The sequence below is a fragment of the Camarhynchus parvulus genome, chromosome 3, assembly GCF_901933205.1.
Source record: "Camarhynchus parvulus chromosome 3, STF_HiC, whole genome shotgun sequence".
NCBI lineage: Eukaryota > Metazoa > Chordata > Aves > Passeriformes > Thraupidae > Camarhynchus > Camarhynchus parvulus.
The window spans coordinates 7,000,030-7,019,216 of record NC_044573.1 but is presented as its reverse complement, the minus strand read 5'-3'; the positions used below and the strand labels follow the sequence as shown (position 1 = coordinate 7,019,216).

Genomic DNA, 19,187 nt, shown 5'->3' with positions numbered 1-19,187 from the left:
CATGAGAAAAAAAAAGACAGAAAATTCTCGGAAAGGGTAAGGACAGACCATACCCAGGTTTGCTTTGTGCACGCACAGTACTGAACAGGCCTGTGGAGAAACAACTGCTTTGTTCCTCACCTTGTTCTTCTTTGACCTTCCCAGCACTCTTTGTACTTGGGGGCTTGCTGTTCTTCCCATCCACAGCCATTTCCTCATGCTCCATTTTCACCTCTGCACCCCAGGGTGAAAGGGCATGGAGAGACACAAGCTCCTGGAAGTCCTTGCTGGAAGATTTCACATCCTGAAGAAACGCCTCCGAGACCACACGGACCTTGGCCTCCTTCACTTCTTCCATCTTCTTGCTCATTTTCTCCACATCCTCTGCAAAGGCAGGATAGGAAGGGGAGAAAAAAATGAGGTTCAAGACCTCAGCCTCCTCCTCTGGCCATGATTCAGGGCTCTGTAACACTTTGAAAACACAATTACTACTACTACTAAACTGAAAACACAATTCACCGCGTTCTTTGGAGAGCCAAGTTCCTCCTTGGTTCAAAGATACAGTTTGGGCTAGAGCAGGAACACTCCTGTTCTACCTGGCTGGTCCAGTTCTCCCTTTCCCAGATCTCAGCTGGACTCTCTGATGGATGGGAGCAGATCTCCCACCTCAGCAGTCAGTTTGCACAGCTCCAACACAGAGCAAGAGCAGACTCTAAGCTGCCAGCAGAGCAAACCAGTACCCTCAGTCAGGCAACCACAGTCAGCTCTGGGGATTTTCCAAGACAAGCATGGACACAGCCTTGAGCACCCAACAAAGGTGGCCTGCACACCACCATGGTCTGCACACAAAGCCCAGCTGCCACTGACCCACAAGAGCCTGAAGGCTCAGCCTGCCATGTTAACTGGCTGGGTAAGCAAAACTCAAACAGCACACATCTGCCTACTTTTCAGGCCATGTGTGCACACAAAACACTCCCCCTAATCCAAACACTGATCCCCAGACAGCTCTGAGGACAAGTGTCCTCTGTAATCTGCTCAGCTCTGTTAGCACTGCTGCCAGGAACCACAGCACGGCTGCTCACTCTGGGTGCTGATGCACAGCGTGGCCTTGTTGGCTGTTGTGGTCATCTTTCCTCCCAGGTCCTCCACGATGCTTTTCACCTCCTCCTTGTTCTTTGACAGCTTCCCAACAATCAGGATCTTCATGTTGGTCAGTGGTTTGTCTAAAGGTTTGGAAATGACACGTTAGCCACAGGCACAGAGTCCCTGGACAAAGAGCAAGCACAAAGTGACAGCATCCCCCCCTCTCTGTACAATCAGCTCAGCTGGCAGGGACATGAGGGGCCAACCAGGTCTGACCTGCACTAAGCAAGCAGGAGGGAGTTCCCCTTCCCAGAGGAAAGGGAACAAAGCTCAGCAGCTGCCAACAAACAGAAGGGATGGAAGACAGGGAAATGGTATGTAGGCATATTTGCCCTTTTCTTGGTTTGTTTTGTTAAGTAAAAAGAAACAGTCTTCTTTCAGCACTGTGCTACTAGGGACTGTGCTCTGCTTCCCTTTTCTTTTGATGCCTGGATAGCATGGGAGAAATTCACTGTCACATGAAAGCTCCTGCCTTTTCAAAAGGAAATCTTTTTTTGAGGGGCTGCAGAGAGAATTCTCTCTCAAGCAACACTGTTCCAGTCTTGATCTTATAGACAGTACAAGGTTCTACCATGGAGCAAACTGGCAACCATTGTGTTAACATTGCAATTCAGGCTGGTCCAGGACATGGCAAGTGCCTAAAGAGCATATTTGCACTGCTATAAGATAAATGCCACCAACTCTAATTGACCAGCTGAGAGTTGTGCTTCCTCTTCTGCCCTCAACCCAGATTAGTTTGGTTGTTAGCAAACAAAGCAACCTGGCTTTAAATCTGGTCAACCTTTTGAGTTTACCTTCAGGGGACACAGGGGCTGGAATCAATCTGCTAATCAGCAACAAGACCTGGGTTACTTTGTCTTCATTGCTAAAATAATGTGATCTGGCTGAAGTTAACTGTGCAGAATTACTCCACCTTTTTAACCAAGTTACAATAATGCCCTGCACCCAAAATTATGGCCAGAACTAGAAAGGCTGAATAAGAAAGAAGTCAGGCTTTATCACCAAAGCATGCAACTCATCCCAGCAACCTACATAAGGTCCAACCTTTTGCCAGCTGGAGATAGCACATCTATTTTGCATAAGGGGAGTCAGTGATCAGTAAAGGCAAATCTCAGTAGATGATTTAGAAACCAAACAATCCCCTGAAAAACCCTCTTGCCCTCAAAACTTAAATTTATGTGGAATATCTGGCATTAAGGACATCCCTGGATGGTCCCCAAGAAACCAAGTGAGGTGGCACTGTGAAGCAGGTCTCCCCTGAGACACAATTTGCAACATCAGCCTTTGCATTTCTGATTCACTGCACACACATCACTTCCTCACAATCAACAAACACTCAAAATCATCTGTGAGTAAACAGCAGAACCTCAAGCCCATGACCCCAGACACCCCAGGCCTGCCTGTGCTGGGAAGATGAAGCACATGAGACATTTTTTTTATCAGGAGAGCTCTGCCTGCTTGAGAGCAGGAGAACAGTGTGACTGTCCAGGGTGGCAGGTTTGTCTGGCTGGGGATGCCAGCCTGAACATCATCCTGAGCTCCACCAAGCCATGCCCAGCCAGACACTTACCTCTGGGTGCAGACACAGTCTCTGACAAAGGAGCAGATGCAGAGGGAGGAGGGGCCGAGTTCACAGTGGCAGCATCTGGAGGGAACACCCTGTCCTGCTTCTTACACTTAAATTTCTTCAGGTAAGGAATTTCCCGGAATTCCTGTGGGATGGAAGCATAAACAATTTAAACCCACAAATATTATTATAAGAGTTAAAGGATAAATTGAATGCTAGCCAGATGTTGGCATTTATTGCACATCTTGGAAATTATTTTGATTCACACCAAGGTGGACAAAACCCCACTTTACTGACTGAGAAAACAAAGCTGGAAGAGGGTAAATGATGAGTTTCAAATCAAATCAACAACATCACTTTCAATTTAATGTTACTGGAAAAAAAATGAATTATTTATGCATTAGCTGCCTGGTTCTGGAGGGATGTGGCTGTGACAGAACTTGCCTGCTGTCACAGCTGCTCAGTGCTGCAGCACACTCCGAACAAGCAGCAGTCAGTGCAGGATGCCACAGAGCAATCAGCTCAGGAATGTGCTTCAGAACATCAAATATGCAGCAAACACTCACCTTTGGGATGACCCAGTCTTTCCTGTTGGGAGTCTGTGTTTTAGCCACGCACTTGGTCCAGGCAGTGATGTCCCCAGAACAGTAATAAGCGTCACTCTTGAACACAAACTGCCCCTTGCACTGCTCGCAGGGCAGCAGAGCTCCAAAGGCCATCCCATCTGCTACTCTGTCCAAGATCTACAGCAACAAAGAACACAGAGCAGGTCATGGCAGGAGGAGGCTGGAGGCACACACACACACACAGTGTAACCCTGGGCTGCACAAGAACACAACTGCCAGGCTGCTGGCACAGCCATTTCCAGCACTTCACACACACTGTGAACATGAACCAAGGCTCTCAGCTGCACTGATGGATGTATGATGCCTCAGAGGCATGGCACAAGGCTCCTCCTGCTCATACCCCTGTGCAGATTCTCAGTTCAGTCAAAGAATTCTCCCAGGCTTCAGGCCTGGGAAACTTAAGAGAGGAAGAATGAAAACAATGATCCTTCTGTTCATGTTGTTCATAGGTATGTACCTTCAGAGTGCACTAGCCATGGTTCACCAATAGTGTGAAAGGCTTTCACTGTGACACCAATCAGGTTTCACCTTAGCAATCCTGGTTATAAAAGGATGCTACCTCTTAATAAAGTCTCTCTTTTTTACCTTCTGAACCATGGAGTCATTTTGTCCCTCCCTGACTCAACAGCATCACACCCCTGGCTCAGCCTCTCCTCTCCAGGAAGAGGGAGGTGATTCTCCCCCTCTGCTCTGCTCTGCTCTGCTCTCAAGAGACTCCACTTGAAGAGCTGCATTCAGATCTGGGGCTCCCACCAGAGCAAGGACACAGACCTGCAGAAGTGAGGCCAAAGGAGGGCCCCAAAAATGACCAGAGGGTTTGAGCATCTCTCCTGTGAAGACAAGCTGAGACATGGGATTGTGCAGCCTGGAGAAAAGGTCTCAAGGTCTCTTTGTAAGACCTTCCAGAACCTAAACAGGATCTGCAAGAAAGCAGTGAGGCACTTTACAAGGCCATGTAGTGTCAGGACAATGGCTTTCAACTGAAAGAAGGTATGTTCAGATTGGATATTAGGAATAAATCCTTCACTCCAAGGGTGGTGAAGCACTGGAACAGATTGCCCAGAGGAGCTGTGGATTCTCCATCCTTAGAAGTGTTCAAGACTGGGTTGGATGGGGCTTTGAGCAACCTGATCTAGGGGGGTGGCATCCCTGCCCATGGCAAGGGGGTTGGAAAGAGATCCTCAGAGTCCCAATGCCACTGTCATATTTTCTGAAAAATCCTCTTTGCCCAGGATTCTTCTCCTGGGAAGCTGAGAAGCCCCAGAGAAAAAGGAAAACAGTATTATCTCATTTGTTTCTCCTGTGTTTTGCTGCTTTGGAATGTGTTTGGAGATGGTTTATCCAAGGTGTGAATTGTTTTGACTTAATGACCAATCACAGTCAGGCTGTGTTGGACTCTGAGGAGTCATTAATTTTTAATTATTATCTTTCAGCCTTCTGAAACTATCCTTTCTCTATTCTTTAGTATAGTTCAGTATAGTATAGTATAGTATAGTATAATATAAGAATAAATTAGCCTTTTAAGAACATGGACTCAGATTCATCTTTCCTCCCCATAACAGGGGACCCCAAAAATACCCCATCCCTTCCAACCCAACCCATTCTACAATCCTGTGGCTCAGGAGAACACACCTACCACACAGCACTGACCAGGCTGCCATGCCACAACAGCCAGGGAGAAGACAAGCTACTGCATCTGAGCACATGAGGAGGTAGGTGGGAATGTAGGCTCAGATAAGTCCAGGTTTTCCTGAGAGTATTCCATGACCATTTTGAGTCTAGACACTTCCCACACACCAGCCCACACTCCTTACAAAGAGTCTTGATAAATACAAATACTTAAAGCACTATGTGGCTCTGAAAGAGAGCAGCCTTTCACAAATTACATAGACCAAAATGGACTGTTTTTAGAAAATAAACTGGGAAAGAATTTGTACAATTTTTGCTTCATTGTGCATAATTTAACACAATGGGAGGCCATGTGAAGTGCCTTAACTAACCTGCTCATGAAGAGCCAGCACCAACAAAAAAAACAAAAACCGCAGACTACTTTGAGCATAGCAGAATAAAGGCACCACACCAGGACAAAGATGCTGAACTCAGCACCACTCACCACCACACCACCCTTCACAAGCAAGTCACAGCAATACCAGAGTCCTGGGACAGAAGGACTGGGCTTTGCACCAAATTTCTTTTTACAGTGTTACATTAGGAACCCTCTTCAGACTTGTGGACCTTGCAGCAATATTGGGTCAGGTCAGCTTCACCAGTTCCAAGACCCCCCCCACACATACAGAGCAACTCCAACCAAACTCACAGCATTCTCCCCTGAGGGGACCTCCTGCTTGTTGGCAATCAGCAGCTCCTTCAGGTCATTGGTGGAGCACACCTTCCTCAGCTCATCCTTGATGCCCCAGATCAGCTCTGTCTGCTCCTGTTGACAAAACCCAGCAGCTTAGAAAGCAATCCATTGCAAGTGGCCAACAACACTCCTCAAACTGCAGTGTGGGCACAAGGCTTTAGCAAGCCCATGTCATCTTACACACACATTGGGAGATTAAGAGCTCCAAGAACCAGTAACTTTACCAAAAGGGAGAGTCACACCTACTACTAAACACCTAAAACAGATCCTTAAAAGTCACATCCTTCAAATGTCAGTGCCCTTACTCAGAAAGTCTCAACATTCTTTACAAATTTCACCTACCTAGCTGACACTGAGAACAGTGAGGATGTGGCAGCATTTGAGCCTTCCAGAAAAAAAAAATCGCAAATGCTGATTGCCACTGTTCTTTTTTTAAGGTAACTAAGCATTAGAGCAATTTCTACCAGATCAGACACCTGCAGCAGTGTGGAGAAGCATGCACATTCTTTTGGGCTTTTCTACACAGAAGCATCCTAAAATATCTCAGATAGTTTCTGAATGTTATCCACTGGCTACAGTCAAAAATGCAGTCTGCCCTGGAAGAAGTGGTTTACTGGGTTATGTGGTGTAATTTTCAGTGTTAATGATCATGCTTCATGAAATGCTGTTAAAAAAAACTGAACCCAAACTTAATCCTGATCCACAAAGTGCCTTCATTTGTCCTAAACATCTGCACTGCAGCAGCAAAACCTTAAAAATATCTTTTTTTACAATTATGGTGCTGCCACACAACAAAAAAAAACTTTTGTACAAAACCAGAGCCAGCATTTTTCCACAGCTCCATTAAGACCTCAGTTGCAGCAAAGTCAGATTGTTATTTTTTTTTCCTTGGGAACTTTTAATAAATAAAAAATTCCTGAAGCTCTACTGGAGATTCTTCCCACAATATTCTAAAAGTGACAGGTAGAAAGCTGTGATCTATCACAATTTGCACCCATGAACTGAACATATCTCACCAGAGGGTGAAAAAGATTTGATTTTTCATTAATCTAGTTGCACGCTTTATTGCTGTTTAATTTTTACAATTTTATTGTTTTCCAGGCTTTTCTGCAATAGTGCTCAGGCTCCAAGCTCCAGCCACCAAAGCCAGCAGGAAGGAGCCCAGAACCAGCCTCTCAGAAAAAAGGCATTTAACCTAATCTCTTCAAATCCAATAAGCCCAAGTCCTAGAGAACATCCTTCCTGTCTTTGCAGAGAAAGGGGCAGGGTGAATTCCCTTCAGCAAAGCCTCAGTGACAGGGCACAAGGATGGTCTGTGCTGCCCCTGCTCTCTCTGGGTACAAGGTACTGCCTTCTCTAGAGGCTCCTCTAGAGACTCTTCTAACCAAGCAGTTCTCAGGTTGTGAGCAGCTAAAACTCACCTTCAGCTGTTTCTGCTGCTTTGAGTCTTTCTCTTTTTCTTTTTTCTGCTTCTTTTTTGCAGTCACGTTTCCATCTACCTCTTCTCCTTTTCTCTTTCTAACAGAGACAAACAAAACAAAACCACACACACATGAAAGGAAGTCGTTGAAATGGCTGTCCAACAGTTACCAGAGCTCAGATTACTGACTGCCAATATCTGCAGAGGCTTGAATATCCTCAGTTTTGGCAGGCAAATCCATTTTTCAAATTCCTCAGTGCTAGATTATAGACCTGCACTTGGCTCTGCAATGTGAGCTGCCTCAATCAGGTCAGGTACACTCAGAGGTTTTCCACAGGGTAACTGTGTGGTGTGGGAGAAGAGCACGTGAAAGACTGCAACATTCTCAGGCATATTCATCTATGTTCATCTATACACCAAAGGCATACCTAAGGATCACTGAACAGCTCTCCAAATTTGGGGAGGTGTAGCAATGCAAGTTAAAAGACCACAGTGTCTTTCAGCTGAATCAACAGCTCGATCAGCTTAGGCAGTCTATACTGAAATAAAGGGGAGCAAACACAGTAACTTTAATGAGTTAACACACTGGGAAACTAGGGAGCATTTCCCTAGTTGGGTATTTCCCAACTCCCTAGGAGTATTTCTAATATGCCCTAGGAGTATTTCCCACCTAGTTTCTCTTCAGACTGGAATTAAGTCAGGGCTCTGAAACCAAACAGGTGCAAGTTTCTGGAAAATTTCAGTGCAAGCATTGTTGGACACGTTTTAGGTGCAAGCACTGGAAAATGCTTCCAGGCTCACAGTGCTTTTGTCATGTACTGTTGGGAGTTGCATGTGTGGAAATTTATTGCTATTTGCTATTTAGACCTGAAGGGAGAAGTCACAGAAAACACTGCTCAAGAAAGACTAGAAAAAGAAAGCCAGATGAAAACTGGGGGATTTTGGCAGACTTCAGAGTGACAAGGGACTTCAGAAGAAGATAATTTATGTTTCCAGAGTCATGTCATCTCCTTTTGTCTGCCTGGAGTGTGTTCTCCTTGTGAGGATGCCAAGGGAAATTCTATCCCAGCTGAGATAGGATGGGCCTGCAACTCGAGGCAGAGCACAAACACAGCCTGGATCACACACTCCATTTGGACAGAGATGCTTTCTGTTATGAAACATCAGCCAGTTCTCTTTTTAAGAAAGCCTGTCTTAACTTTGTAAGCTGTGGCTGAGAGTTAAGTCATGAAGTTGACATTTCTGATTGCTCTCCTACTTACAATTTCAAACAGTTCTCTTTCTAGGACTTTGCTCCCACTAGGACTAAGAATGTCAGGAGGTCACTCCTCCCAGAGACTCCTGCATGAGACCTGTAGTTCCAGTAACTTGAATTCCCTAAAATTCACTAAATGCTCACTTTATTTGCAGTGGCCACAACAGCCCACCATCAGCACCTCTGACCAAACCACAGCTCAGAGCACTTTGAGGGACTGATCTGGCAGATCTCATCTCCAGCTGTGCCCTGCCAGCTGCCATCATCTCCCTGCCTCTGGTGGGGGGAAACAGCCTCACTGTGCTGCCAGCAACTGCTTCAGAAAAACTTCACCCTGTGCTCTGAATCAGACAAGCAGCAACCAGTGTGGCAGGACTGGCTCCAGCACACACACACAGAGCAGTGTCTACAAAAGCCCCCGGGCCAAGCAAATCCTCTCTCCTCCCTGGCTGCAGCTCCTGCTGGGAGCAAGACCAGAGCATCCACTGAACCCTATCAAGAGGACAATGACTTCCCTAAGTTTTAACAGAGTCGGGGGTACACAACAGGACCTGTGAAAAGCTTCCCAGCCTGAGTGCAAAGTGTTCTGCACCTTCCCAAACCAGGATTAATGATGTCAGTGCTCAGGAGGGGTGCCCAGCCCTGGGTATCTGCAGTGCCTGCTGACAGCCAGGCTGCCTCCAGCAAGCCAGCAGTGACTCCCACACTGTAACTGGCTCCTAAAGGAGCCAATCCAGCACAGCAGCCTCTGGAAGGTGATCACTCTGCTGAGAGACCCTGTGACCCAGGGAATGCAGCCAAATTCCAGCAGCAACTCTCTTTTGGCAGCTTCCCCTCACAGTCAGGGGACAGCAGTGCTGTGCAGAGTGGTTACAGCTCCTGCTCCAGCCATGGAACAAACCATGCAGTGGGAGGGATCATCCCAACTGCAGGGAGGCACAAAGCTATGGGTCACCACCTTCTCTCTCGTGCCCAAGGCTACAGCAAACACCAGTCATTTTACAGAGCCTGGAGAAGGGAATGGCAAAGCTGACTTCATCTTGCAGCTTCCCAAAGCAGCACATTTTAGAACAATCTGTAAACTACACCCTCACTGACACAAGAACACACACACAAGGATCTTCCATCCTTGGGCCACACAACCACGTGTTGCCCACAGCAGTGGGGTGACACTGTGCACATCCCTTCTCCTGCTGGGCAAGGGACAGCCCTCCACCTCTGACAGCTACAGCCCAACAGCTTGCCTGGAAGAACTGGCATTTCCCAGGCAATGCCAACCACTCCTCACCTTCAGGGAAGCCACACAAGATTTATTCCAATTTCAGAGGAGATGAAGAGGGAAGTGAGCTGTCCCACTGTGGCCTGGCCCTTCCTGACCATCTACTCTATTTTTCATATTCACCTCTTCCCTTTCCTGTGGAAAGGACAGCCACAACAACCCTGGATAAAGCAAGCAGCCCAGCAGGGAGCAACAAGAACTCCTTTTTTCCCTTCCTCTCTGTAAAGCACTGCCAGACTGCTGGTGACCTGAGCACTTAGCATTTGCCTCAGGTCACCTCTGCAGCTAATCCAGTGCTGCATGACATCTCCAGAGTGACACTTTACTCCTGACCTGGGCAGCAATTCCACCTAAACAAGTGAGGCAGAAAACATAGGAAGTATTACAGCTCAGAGCAGGAGGACAAAACACACACTGCCAAGGAAATGCTGTCAAAAGGAGCTCACAAGCTGCTCCTGCATTTCCTACAAAAGCATCTAGGCATTCTTTCCACAGAGAAGCTGCAGGCAAGGACACAAGATCCTCCTTTCCTAGTTCTGCAAAGTGTTAGTGCTTGGGCAGGACAGCCCATAGCCCCAGGGAGGGTTGCATGTCTCACCCAGAACTGGCTGAGAAAGGAGCCAGGATCCTTGCAGTAAATCCTCCCATATTTGGTCTTCACAAGAAAAGGATTTTCCAACTTATTCTGGGTAGCCCTGCTCCACACCTCACCTCTCCCATCTGAAAAAGGCATGTCTCAATGCCACTTTTACACAAAGGGCTGACAGGGCAGTCCCCAAGCCTGAGATTCTCCTCAAAGTATGGGCTGGACATGCAGCAGCAGCACCTGAATTTGGATGTGTCACATCTGAATTGCACAGACTTCTGAGTCAAGATACAATTCAAATGCAGCATATTTAGAAATATCTTTAAAGATAATTTTGAGAACCTCACTTGCAACAGACACTTTAATATAATTTCTGCAAGAGGCTGTAATTTCTGTTGGTAATTTCTGTTATCTGATTGAATGCACAAGGTGAATTATCTGAGGTAACTGCATCTCATTCAGGTTTCTGGAGTGTTCTTCCTTTGGCTTCTCCATAACTCCTGTGCTTTCTTGGTAGCAAAACCACCAGCTAGTTAGCACACCACACTCCTCCCCTCATGCTGTTTATTTACATTCCCACCCATTATTTTTGTTTGACAGGCAACGATTTTTCCAGCTGACCCTTGCCAGCCTTGGCTCAAGCACAGCCCAAAGAGCAGAAGGCAGTGGAGCACTAGAAGAGCCAGCCAGCAACCTCAAGGCTGAGGGGCTTGTTCAGGAAGTGCTTAGAAAGCAGGAAAGATGAGACATCCTGCTGCTTTTCTGGCAGGAGGTCCTGGTTCACATTACCCTCCATCACCAGTGCAAGCTTTTTTCCACTGCAATTCTGGGCTTTTATTTACACAGTGACTTGGCAAACTACTCTGTGGCCTTTCTTTACAAAGCCTTCATATTCTGCATAGCATCCCAGAAGTGGCCCAGAAAAGCAGAGTCAGGGCAGACAAGAGAAGCACTTACACAGTCAAATCTCTAGAGCTTTGCTGAGGACATGGGAGAAAAGTACAAATAACCCTATTAAACTCACTGTTCTAGGACAAAGCAGAACTCACATCTCAGCACAAAAAGCAAAGGACTACTTGAAAACCTGTAAGTGCATTAAAATACTGCACTTCTGCTTACACTATGCAATGCACACAGAGGTAAAATCCCTGCATGGAAAGACAGCAGGCTGCCCAACAGATGCACTCATCTCCTCTTGGCCTCTGCCAGTTCAGCTGAGAGAGGTGAACAGAACAGAACCTGACAGGGCTCTGGCCAAAGCCCCCACCCTGGGGTGCTGCAGGACTCCCCACAGCACCCACAGCACTGCCAAATGCTTCTGGAGCATTTGCCAAGGAACTGCACACCACACACATCAGCTGCATACCTGAAGGACCAAAACTGACAAAGACTGCACAGCTGTGACATGGCCATAGCTTCTCAGAACAGACATCAGCCTCACTGGACATTTTCATGCTGAATCTTTGCAAAAGCAAAGTTGAATTCAGTCTAAAATGCACACAGAGAAGCCGAATGTTTTCCAATGACAAGATCTTCCTTATTTGTAGGATCCAGAAATACCTAATGTTCCTTCCTTCAAGGGGACAATACAACACTGGTTTGTGTTATGAGGCATGACTCCAGGCAAAGTCATTTCAAGAACAAGTAACAAAAGCCTTCATTAAAAAAAGAAAGAGTCACAAAGCTAGCAAGTCACCTGGAAACACTTGTCTGTCAGCACAGGTCCTGTCAAGAGCCTCCACTGCAAATCTCAATGCAAGGCAATGAAATTTCAGACATACTATAAAAGATTCAGCAAACGAAAGCATCCAAGTGTAAGCACTACATGGCAAATAAACACCATTATCAGATTCAGTGCCTGTCACAGTTCAGAAGCTCATAGATAAAAGATGTCAAATCAATTCTCTAACAAGTGGTTTGAGCGGAGAAACCACTGCTGATAACAGTATCACACAAGGAGACACAGAGTCCAGTATCCTTTTGTACTACACAAGCATCATTTCATGGTTGAAAGCCCTGAATCAGCCCTCCAAGTCACATCTGCAGGTCTCTGCATTTCATCAAGGCAGTCACAGAGGGCAACTGGACTGCAGGTTCCCAGGGACAGGGAATGTCTGTTGTCATCTGCCTGAGGTCACAGGAAGGACCAAAGCTTCCCATGACCAATACTCCTCTAACAGAGACAACAACATCCCTCAACATTAATCACGGATGTATTTAAAGGCAATGCCTCCTGCAGACAACACAATTTCTTACACCAACCACCTACCCTTCACTCTTGGTAGCTGGGAGCTGCTTCTTCAGAGTTTCTTTATCTTCAGCTTTCAGGATGCTGAAGCCCAGGAGCTGGGTGGCCCCGTAGGCAGGGAGGAAGCCCAGCTCTGCCCGGCGGCTCACGAAGCAGTCGGGGTGGTACCAGTTATCAATCATCCCCAGCTGAGGCTTCTCAGGATGCACCATCTTCTTGGAAATCCTGATCTGGCCCTGAGGGAGATCAAAGTGACACAAGAGCAGTTGTTAGGTCATTCTGGAAGGAGCAGGATGTTAACAAGTTACCAACGCGATGCTTCCTAAAAATCTGTAAAGCAGTAACATTCCTCCATCAAAGTCTGCAACTTTTGTTCAAACACTTTCACTACAGTTTCTCTACCATTTTCATGCACTCTTGCTAGGCTGAAAAAGTCACCTTTGAAGGCAGTCTTCTGTTCAAAATCCACTCAGACTGGGTAATCATGTTGTCTTTATTCCAACTTCCAGTAAGCTTACCAAGTAAAACTCACATGAACAAGCTTCATAAAAGCACATCTCAAAATTAACTTTATGTCCCTATCACTCAAACATCAATGCTAATATGATCTTATCCTGTTTTACTGCAAATTACCTTTCAGATGTCCAACAAGTAGATGGTTTGCAGTGCAGCAACAAGCAGGAAAAGCTGCAGTGAGTGGTGGCTCTCTTGCCACTGAAATGTTGGTGAGCAGCATTCCCAGCCTGCTCTAAGACCCAAGTGAAAGCAGGGATCACCAGGCTTGAAGCTCAGGCTACCTTGCCTGAGGGATGCCTTTACTGTCAGCTGTCCAGGACACAGCTGCTGCTCAGACACAGAAATGCAGCTCTGCAAGTGCTTTCCATATGCAGGACAGACAGGAAGCAATTATAAAAGCCACTGTTTGAATTAAAACTGGTGAGAGAAAAGATGAGATGGAGAACTTTTTTACCTTTTCTATTTTCTGCTCACAGCCTTTGCAAGTACTTCTGTTGGACTTGGCATATTCTGCAGCAAAGTCATTTAGGCTCTTCTCAGCCTTACCACCTCCTTCCTGTTCCCCTCCTTTTCCTGGAGAACAAAGCAAACACAGAATTCAGCTTTAATATGCATTCCCTTATTTTCTTATTCTCTGTCCCAGATTGTTTGCAGTCTGCATTGATAAACCTCTTGGGTTCCAGCCACTCATTTGTCCAGAATTTGAACAGACAGCAAGACAAGCAGTCCATGCTCAAAAGCACCAAAGAGCCACCACAACCACACACTGAACGGAAGGTACCACTAAGAAAACACAGTACAACAAAGTAAATACACCAATCATGATAACATGAAATGTTTTCCAATATATCTGCCAAGTGACTTGGCTTTTTCTCCTCACTGATTTAACATGCTGGATGATACTGTCAGCATCCTCACCCTGCAGTGTGGAGACATCTCAGCAATTCTGACATCACTCACTGAAGTGACGTGGACATCAGATCACCATAACAACAGCACAACAAAAGAGAGCACAGCTCCAGATGAACCTCCAAACACCAGGAGGCTTCTGCCTACCTCCTCCAGGGCCTCCAGTTTCAATGGCTTTCTTGATTTTCTCCTGATCTTCCCAGCGAAGCTCAGGGAAGCCGTCAATGTCTGCATGGGACACAAGTCGAGCCCGCTTCCAGAAGCAGCTGTAGTGGTGCCAGTGAGGGACTTTGCCATCAAACATGGGTGACTAGCAAAAAAAAGCACATTAGGCCAAGATGAAACAATTCAAGCAGAATCAAGGGGAAAAACAAAACAAAGCCCAAAATAAAAATGAGTATCTGGGTAAACACACGCAATTTCTTCTTTCTATTTTTCTTTAAATCAAGAGGTGGATACTATTTAGGACAAAGTCTAAGAAGAAAATCTAATAAGACAGAAAAGCTGCTGGAGAGATGTTCCCAAAGCGGAAAGACATGGAAGGAGTATTTAGCTAGCTTAACCAGTTCATCACCCTGCTGCTCAGACCATCTGCTTTACTGCAAGAAAAAAAAAATCACAACCTCAGCACGGCTGCACCAGCCCCTGTGAGACTGTGCAGCACAGGAGGCTGCTGAACTCACTGCACAACCCCTTTGAGAGCCACTGCTCAAGTAAACAGTCTCTATACTGGAGAACCCATGGCAGGCACAAGATAAGAAGGGCAGCTCCAAGGATTGTGGCCTGAGGAAACTCCTGAGTGGCCAGCAGGAGGTAGAGACAAAATTCAATGGAAACACCAGAGCCCAATTAAAATTCTGCATCAGAGGTCGACAGCAGGCCACAAAGATGATCAGAGGGTTGAAGAACCTCTCCTGTGAAGACAGGCTGAGACAGTTTGGGGTGTTCAGCCTGCAGAAGGCTCCAGGGCTCTCTTATAGCACTTTCCAATACCTGAAGTGGGCCTACAAAAAGCTGGAGAGGGAGTTGTCACAAGGGCTTGTAGTGATAGGGTGGTGAGGCACTGGGAAAGGTTCCCCAGAGAAGCTGTGGCTGCCCCATCCCTGGAAGTGTTCAAGGCCAGGCTGGATGGGGCTCTGAGCAGCCTGATCTAGTGGGGGACTTGGAACTGCAGGGGCTTGGAACTGGATCATCTTCAGGGCCCCTTTCAGACCAAACTATTCCACGATCCTGTGATCAGGACAGAAACACCACCCAAGTCCTCCCTGAAGTGCAGCTCCAGAGTGCCCTGCCCCACACCAAGCAGTTGTTTTGCAAGTACCCCACTTGTTTAAAACTCAAGACATAGAGGGTAACCATCCTGGCATCATTCCAGTTACCCACCAGGGAAAACAACCTTTCAGTGGTTTGGCTCCAAATAACTCACACAAACAGCTGCTGTACTAATAATACTCAGTGCCATGTAATTATAATTGCGATGATACAGAACTAACGACCTAGGAAAGCCTTCCATGTGTCACTCACTAACAGGAGGGAGATCTCCAAGCCAAAAACATCAGCAGAGCTTTGTGCATGAGCAGGAAGGAAAAGGAAAGGGCTTCAAAGACCACAGCGTGGTACCAGGAGATCTGAGAGCCCAAACTACAGCCAACCACCCACCCAAACTGTAGGAGGACATTTTTATTTCCAGATGGGCTCTTCCCACAAGCCAGGATTGCATACCCAGCTACCCTGCAGTTGCTCTCAGCGTGTCTGTAAGTCACATGCAATTTTGGCACTGCAACATGGACTCTGGGCTTGTGTCTAGAGCTGTGCAGGAGAACTCGAGGATGTTCCCAACACAAAGGCTTTGAGGGCACAAGGCACTGGGGAGTACAAAAGAGAGCAGAGCTGGCTCAGTCTTAAAGACAGCCATACAAACAGTGAGTAATCTCCTCAACATGGAGTTTCAGACTCTTCTCTGTGTGGAAAATGAAACCTCTAGGCAAGCTGGGCCTTGTTTACACAACTTCTCTCAGCTCACCTATCTCTAGACCATAGTTTCCTAAACAAACTAAGGAAAAAAGAGACCAATTCACTTTCATAGTGCGCGTTCAGATAACAGAAACCACTCAGTTCCAGCTGGAAGCTAAAGACAGAGCTGTGCTGCTCCTGCAGGGCCTGGGTGCCTGCCCTGTGCCAAGCACCCAGAATCCCACTGTCGTTCAGAGCCCTTCACTTGAGGAACCAAAACAAAAGGGAGGGTACAGCAGGCACAACTACGGCCTTGGTGTGTATCTCCCTTTAATTTCTCCAGCACAGCTTGCAGAAGAGCTCGATGCACTGGCGCTGGCACAGAGGCTGCTCTGCAGGGGATTTCCCCAGGAAAAAGCAAGGGACCCGCGTGCTCTGGTGAAATTCAGGCATTTACAGCGGGATGCTCAGCAGCAGGGTATGCTCTGCTGGCACAAAAACTGGCAGAGGGCACAGCAAGCAAACTCAAGAGGTTGCAGGGAAAATAAATAACAACACAAGCGCTTGGTGTAAGACCCGCAGTTCTGGGGAGATGTCTGGACACGAAAGGCAGTGGCTCTGGAAGGAATGTCACGGTCCCCAGGAGCTCACTCCATAAACCAAACCCTGGCGAGACAGAACACAACTCCTGCCCCCGGAATGATGAAGGGCAACTCAACCGCATCAGCCTCAGCTGCTGGGCAAGACAGGAAGGGGGAACAAACGTGAGGAAGGGAGAACAAACGTGAGGAGGAAGCCGAGGAGCAGCAGCCGGAGCAGCAGCAGCTCAGGGCAGCGTGAGGGCAGACAAAAGGACAGGCAGCGGGAACACGTGCGAGCGAACGCCGCAGCTCGGCCCTGCACCTTCCCCAGGGGGAGGAGGCTCCGAGCACAAAGGCCCGGGCAGGTATTTCCCCCCCGGGACAGCAGCTTTGCCTCCGGCCCCGGCAGCGCTGCCAGCCCCGCCCGGCAGCCAGCAGGGCCCCGCAGCCCGGGCGAGGCCAGGGGGGACCGGGCCCTTCCTCCCCGCCCCGCACAAGCGGAGCCGCCTCTCCCAAGGGCACAAACGAGATACAAACAACCCCGTCTGCAGCTACGTCCTCGACACCCGGATACTCGGGACCCACAGCATCCATCCATCCTTCCATCCATGCATCCCCCATCCATCCGCAGGGCTTTGCGCTGCCACGTCCTTGCTCGCCTTCCGCAGACACACACACAGAAACACACGTAAGCCTTTGCTTACCTTCCACAGCAACACCCCCAAACTCAGCCCGCCCCCAGCACGCCGCAGGCGCCCCCTTCCCCTCTGCCCTGTGCAGCCAGCGGGGACAGAGTCCCCCTCCCTATTCCCGGGACAGCGGCGATTCCCTCTCCGCATCCTCCCGCAGCAGGCAGGGATGCCGGCTCCGCGCACAGCTCCCACCCCCGACACAGGACGGGGCTCTTCCCTTCCTTGCAAAAGCAAACCGAGCAATCTTTTCCCCAAAAGGCAAATAACACCACGAGGCTGGCGGAGAGCGCACCGTGCCTTCGCTCGCCACTTGCGGTTCCGCTGTTCCAGCTGCCAGCTCAGCGAGACCACCCGGGCCCGGCCGCTCCTCTCCTCCCATCCGGGGCTGCCCCAGCCTCTCACCGCTTGCGGGCCGCAGTTCCTCTGCCTCGCATGCAAAGCGCGCACCGAGCGGGGATTCCCCGGCCCGGCCGGGACACCGAGCCGCTTCCCGCGGCACGGGAAAGCCGAGCCGCGGAGCTCGCCTCGCCCCCCGCACGGCACAAAGCGCCTCTGTGCGCCCTCCGGCCCCGCACGGTGAACTTTGCACGGCTTGTGCTCCAGCCGCCCCTGCAGCCCGGGGGAGCGGGGCAAGCGGCTCCCCCCGGCCGGGAGCGCTGCGGGCACGGCTGCCCGGGGCACCGGCGCCGCTGCGGACACGGCAGCGAGCGAAGCCGCCTCTGTTAAAAATAGGCTGCGCTCGCACCCGCATCAACGAAAGGCGCGGCCGAGCGGCTCCGGAGCACCGCGGAGGAGCGGAGCCGCGGGCTGGCCCCGCCGCCGGCGGTACCGAGCGGAGCGGCCGCATCAGCCCGCCCCTCGCCCGCGGCGGCCCCGCCACGCGGTACCTGCACCATGAGCGCCAGGCGCAGCGAGTCCTTGGCGATGCTCTCGCCGCACTTCTTGCAGGAGGCGCGGCCGCTCTTGGCATACTCGGCCCGGTACAGCTTCTCCGCCGGCTCCGCCATCGCCGCCGCTCCCGCGCCCGCCGCCGCCGCCCCGCCCCGCGTCGCGCGCCCGCCGCCGCCCCGCCCGCGGCAGCGCCAGCCGAGCGCCGAGCGCGCACCCCCGCCTCGCCGGCCGGGCGGATCCGCCGCTCGGGCATCGATTGCGCAAGCCTGGAGGTTCCTCCAGTGTATCAATGGGAGGCGGGCGCGGCGGCGCGCCTCGTGCTGCGCCCTGAGGATCGCGGGTTCGAGTCCCGGTCCCGCCTCCATCCCCCGCATCCCTGTCCCGCGCCCCAGGGACACAGAGCGGGCCCCCGAGTCCTGGGAGAACCTGAGCTCAGCAGCTCTCCCGCACACAAATACTGGCCTCGTGATGCCACCTCCAGGCGAGCGTTCCGGTGGTGCTCCAGGACGAGGAGCGATGGCCGTAAACTGAACCACGAGAGTTTCTAAAACACGAGAGTTTCTAAAACACGAGAGTTTCTAAAACACGAGAATTTCCACCCCGACATGAGGAAGAGCTGCTTCACATGAGGGTGGCAGAGCGCTGGGACAGCTGCGCAGGGAGGTCGTGGGGTCCCTCTCTGGGGACAGCCTCTCCTGTGTCACCTGCGCCAGGTGACCCCGCCTGGGCAGGGGTTGGACTGGCGATCTCCAAAGGTCCCTTCCAACCTCGACAATTCTGTCATTGTGCGTCCTCCAGCCCCTGGGGCTGCTGACAAAATCAAAGAAGAGGGATTAGATAAATTAAATCTGGATATTATCTTTCCTACTCACAGTAGATAATTATCCTCTGCTATCAGCAGAGGGCATTGGCTCTGCAGCTTCCCTGGGAAAAGGAAGAGGAGAGCACTGAAGTTACTCCAAGTATTTGTCATTAATTTTATAGAGATTCTGCAATTAGGGGTCAGCTAAGGCAGGATGTGCAGCCCCGGGTGGGCTGGAGGCAGCTCGCGGTGTCACTCGGAGATGCACAGCAGCATCTCACCAAACCCGAGATGCTGACATCTCACCAAACCCGAGATGCTGCCACATCTTTTATCCTGTGCTGCCCTTCTCCAGGCTGTCACACGTGCGCTGGGCAG

The 19,187-nt window shown here is 49.5% G+C and overlaps 1 protein-coding gene across 1 annotated transcript in view; it reads right to left on the bottom strand.

Annotated features, from left to right (window-relative positions):
* PARP1 (poly(ADP-ribose) polymerase 1) overlaps positions 1–18,219 on the bottom strand; it is a 31,712-nt gene extending 13,493 nt beyond the window's left edge. The window contains exons 1-10 of the mRNA XM_030945176.1: positions 18,004–18,219; positions 14,038–14,200; positions 13,436–13,554; positions 12,487–12,701; positions 7,099–7,195; positions 5,633–5,749; positions 3,256–3,432; positions 2,693–2,834; positions 1,062–1,202; positions 121–363 (exon numbers count right to left, since the gene is read on the bottom strand). Coding sequence (XP_030801036.1) covers positions 121–363; positions 1,062–1,202; positions 2,693–2,834; positions 3,256–3,432; positions 5,633–5,749; positions 7,099–7,195; positions 12,487–12,701; positions 13,436–13,554; positions 14,038–14,200; positions 18,004–18,123 — 1,534 coding nt within the window. The 5' untranslated portion in view covers positions 18,124–18,219. The remainder of the gene's footprint in view (positions 1–120; positions 364–1,061; positions 1,203–2,692; positions 2,835–3,255; positions 3,433–5,632; positions 5,750–7,098; positions 7,196–12,486; positions 12,702–13,435; positions 13,555–14,037; positions 14,201–18,003) is intronic.
* Between the last annotated feature and the right edge of the window lie 968 nt (positions 18,220–19,187).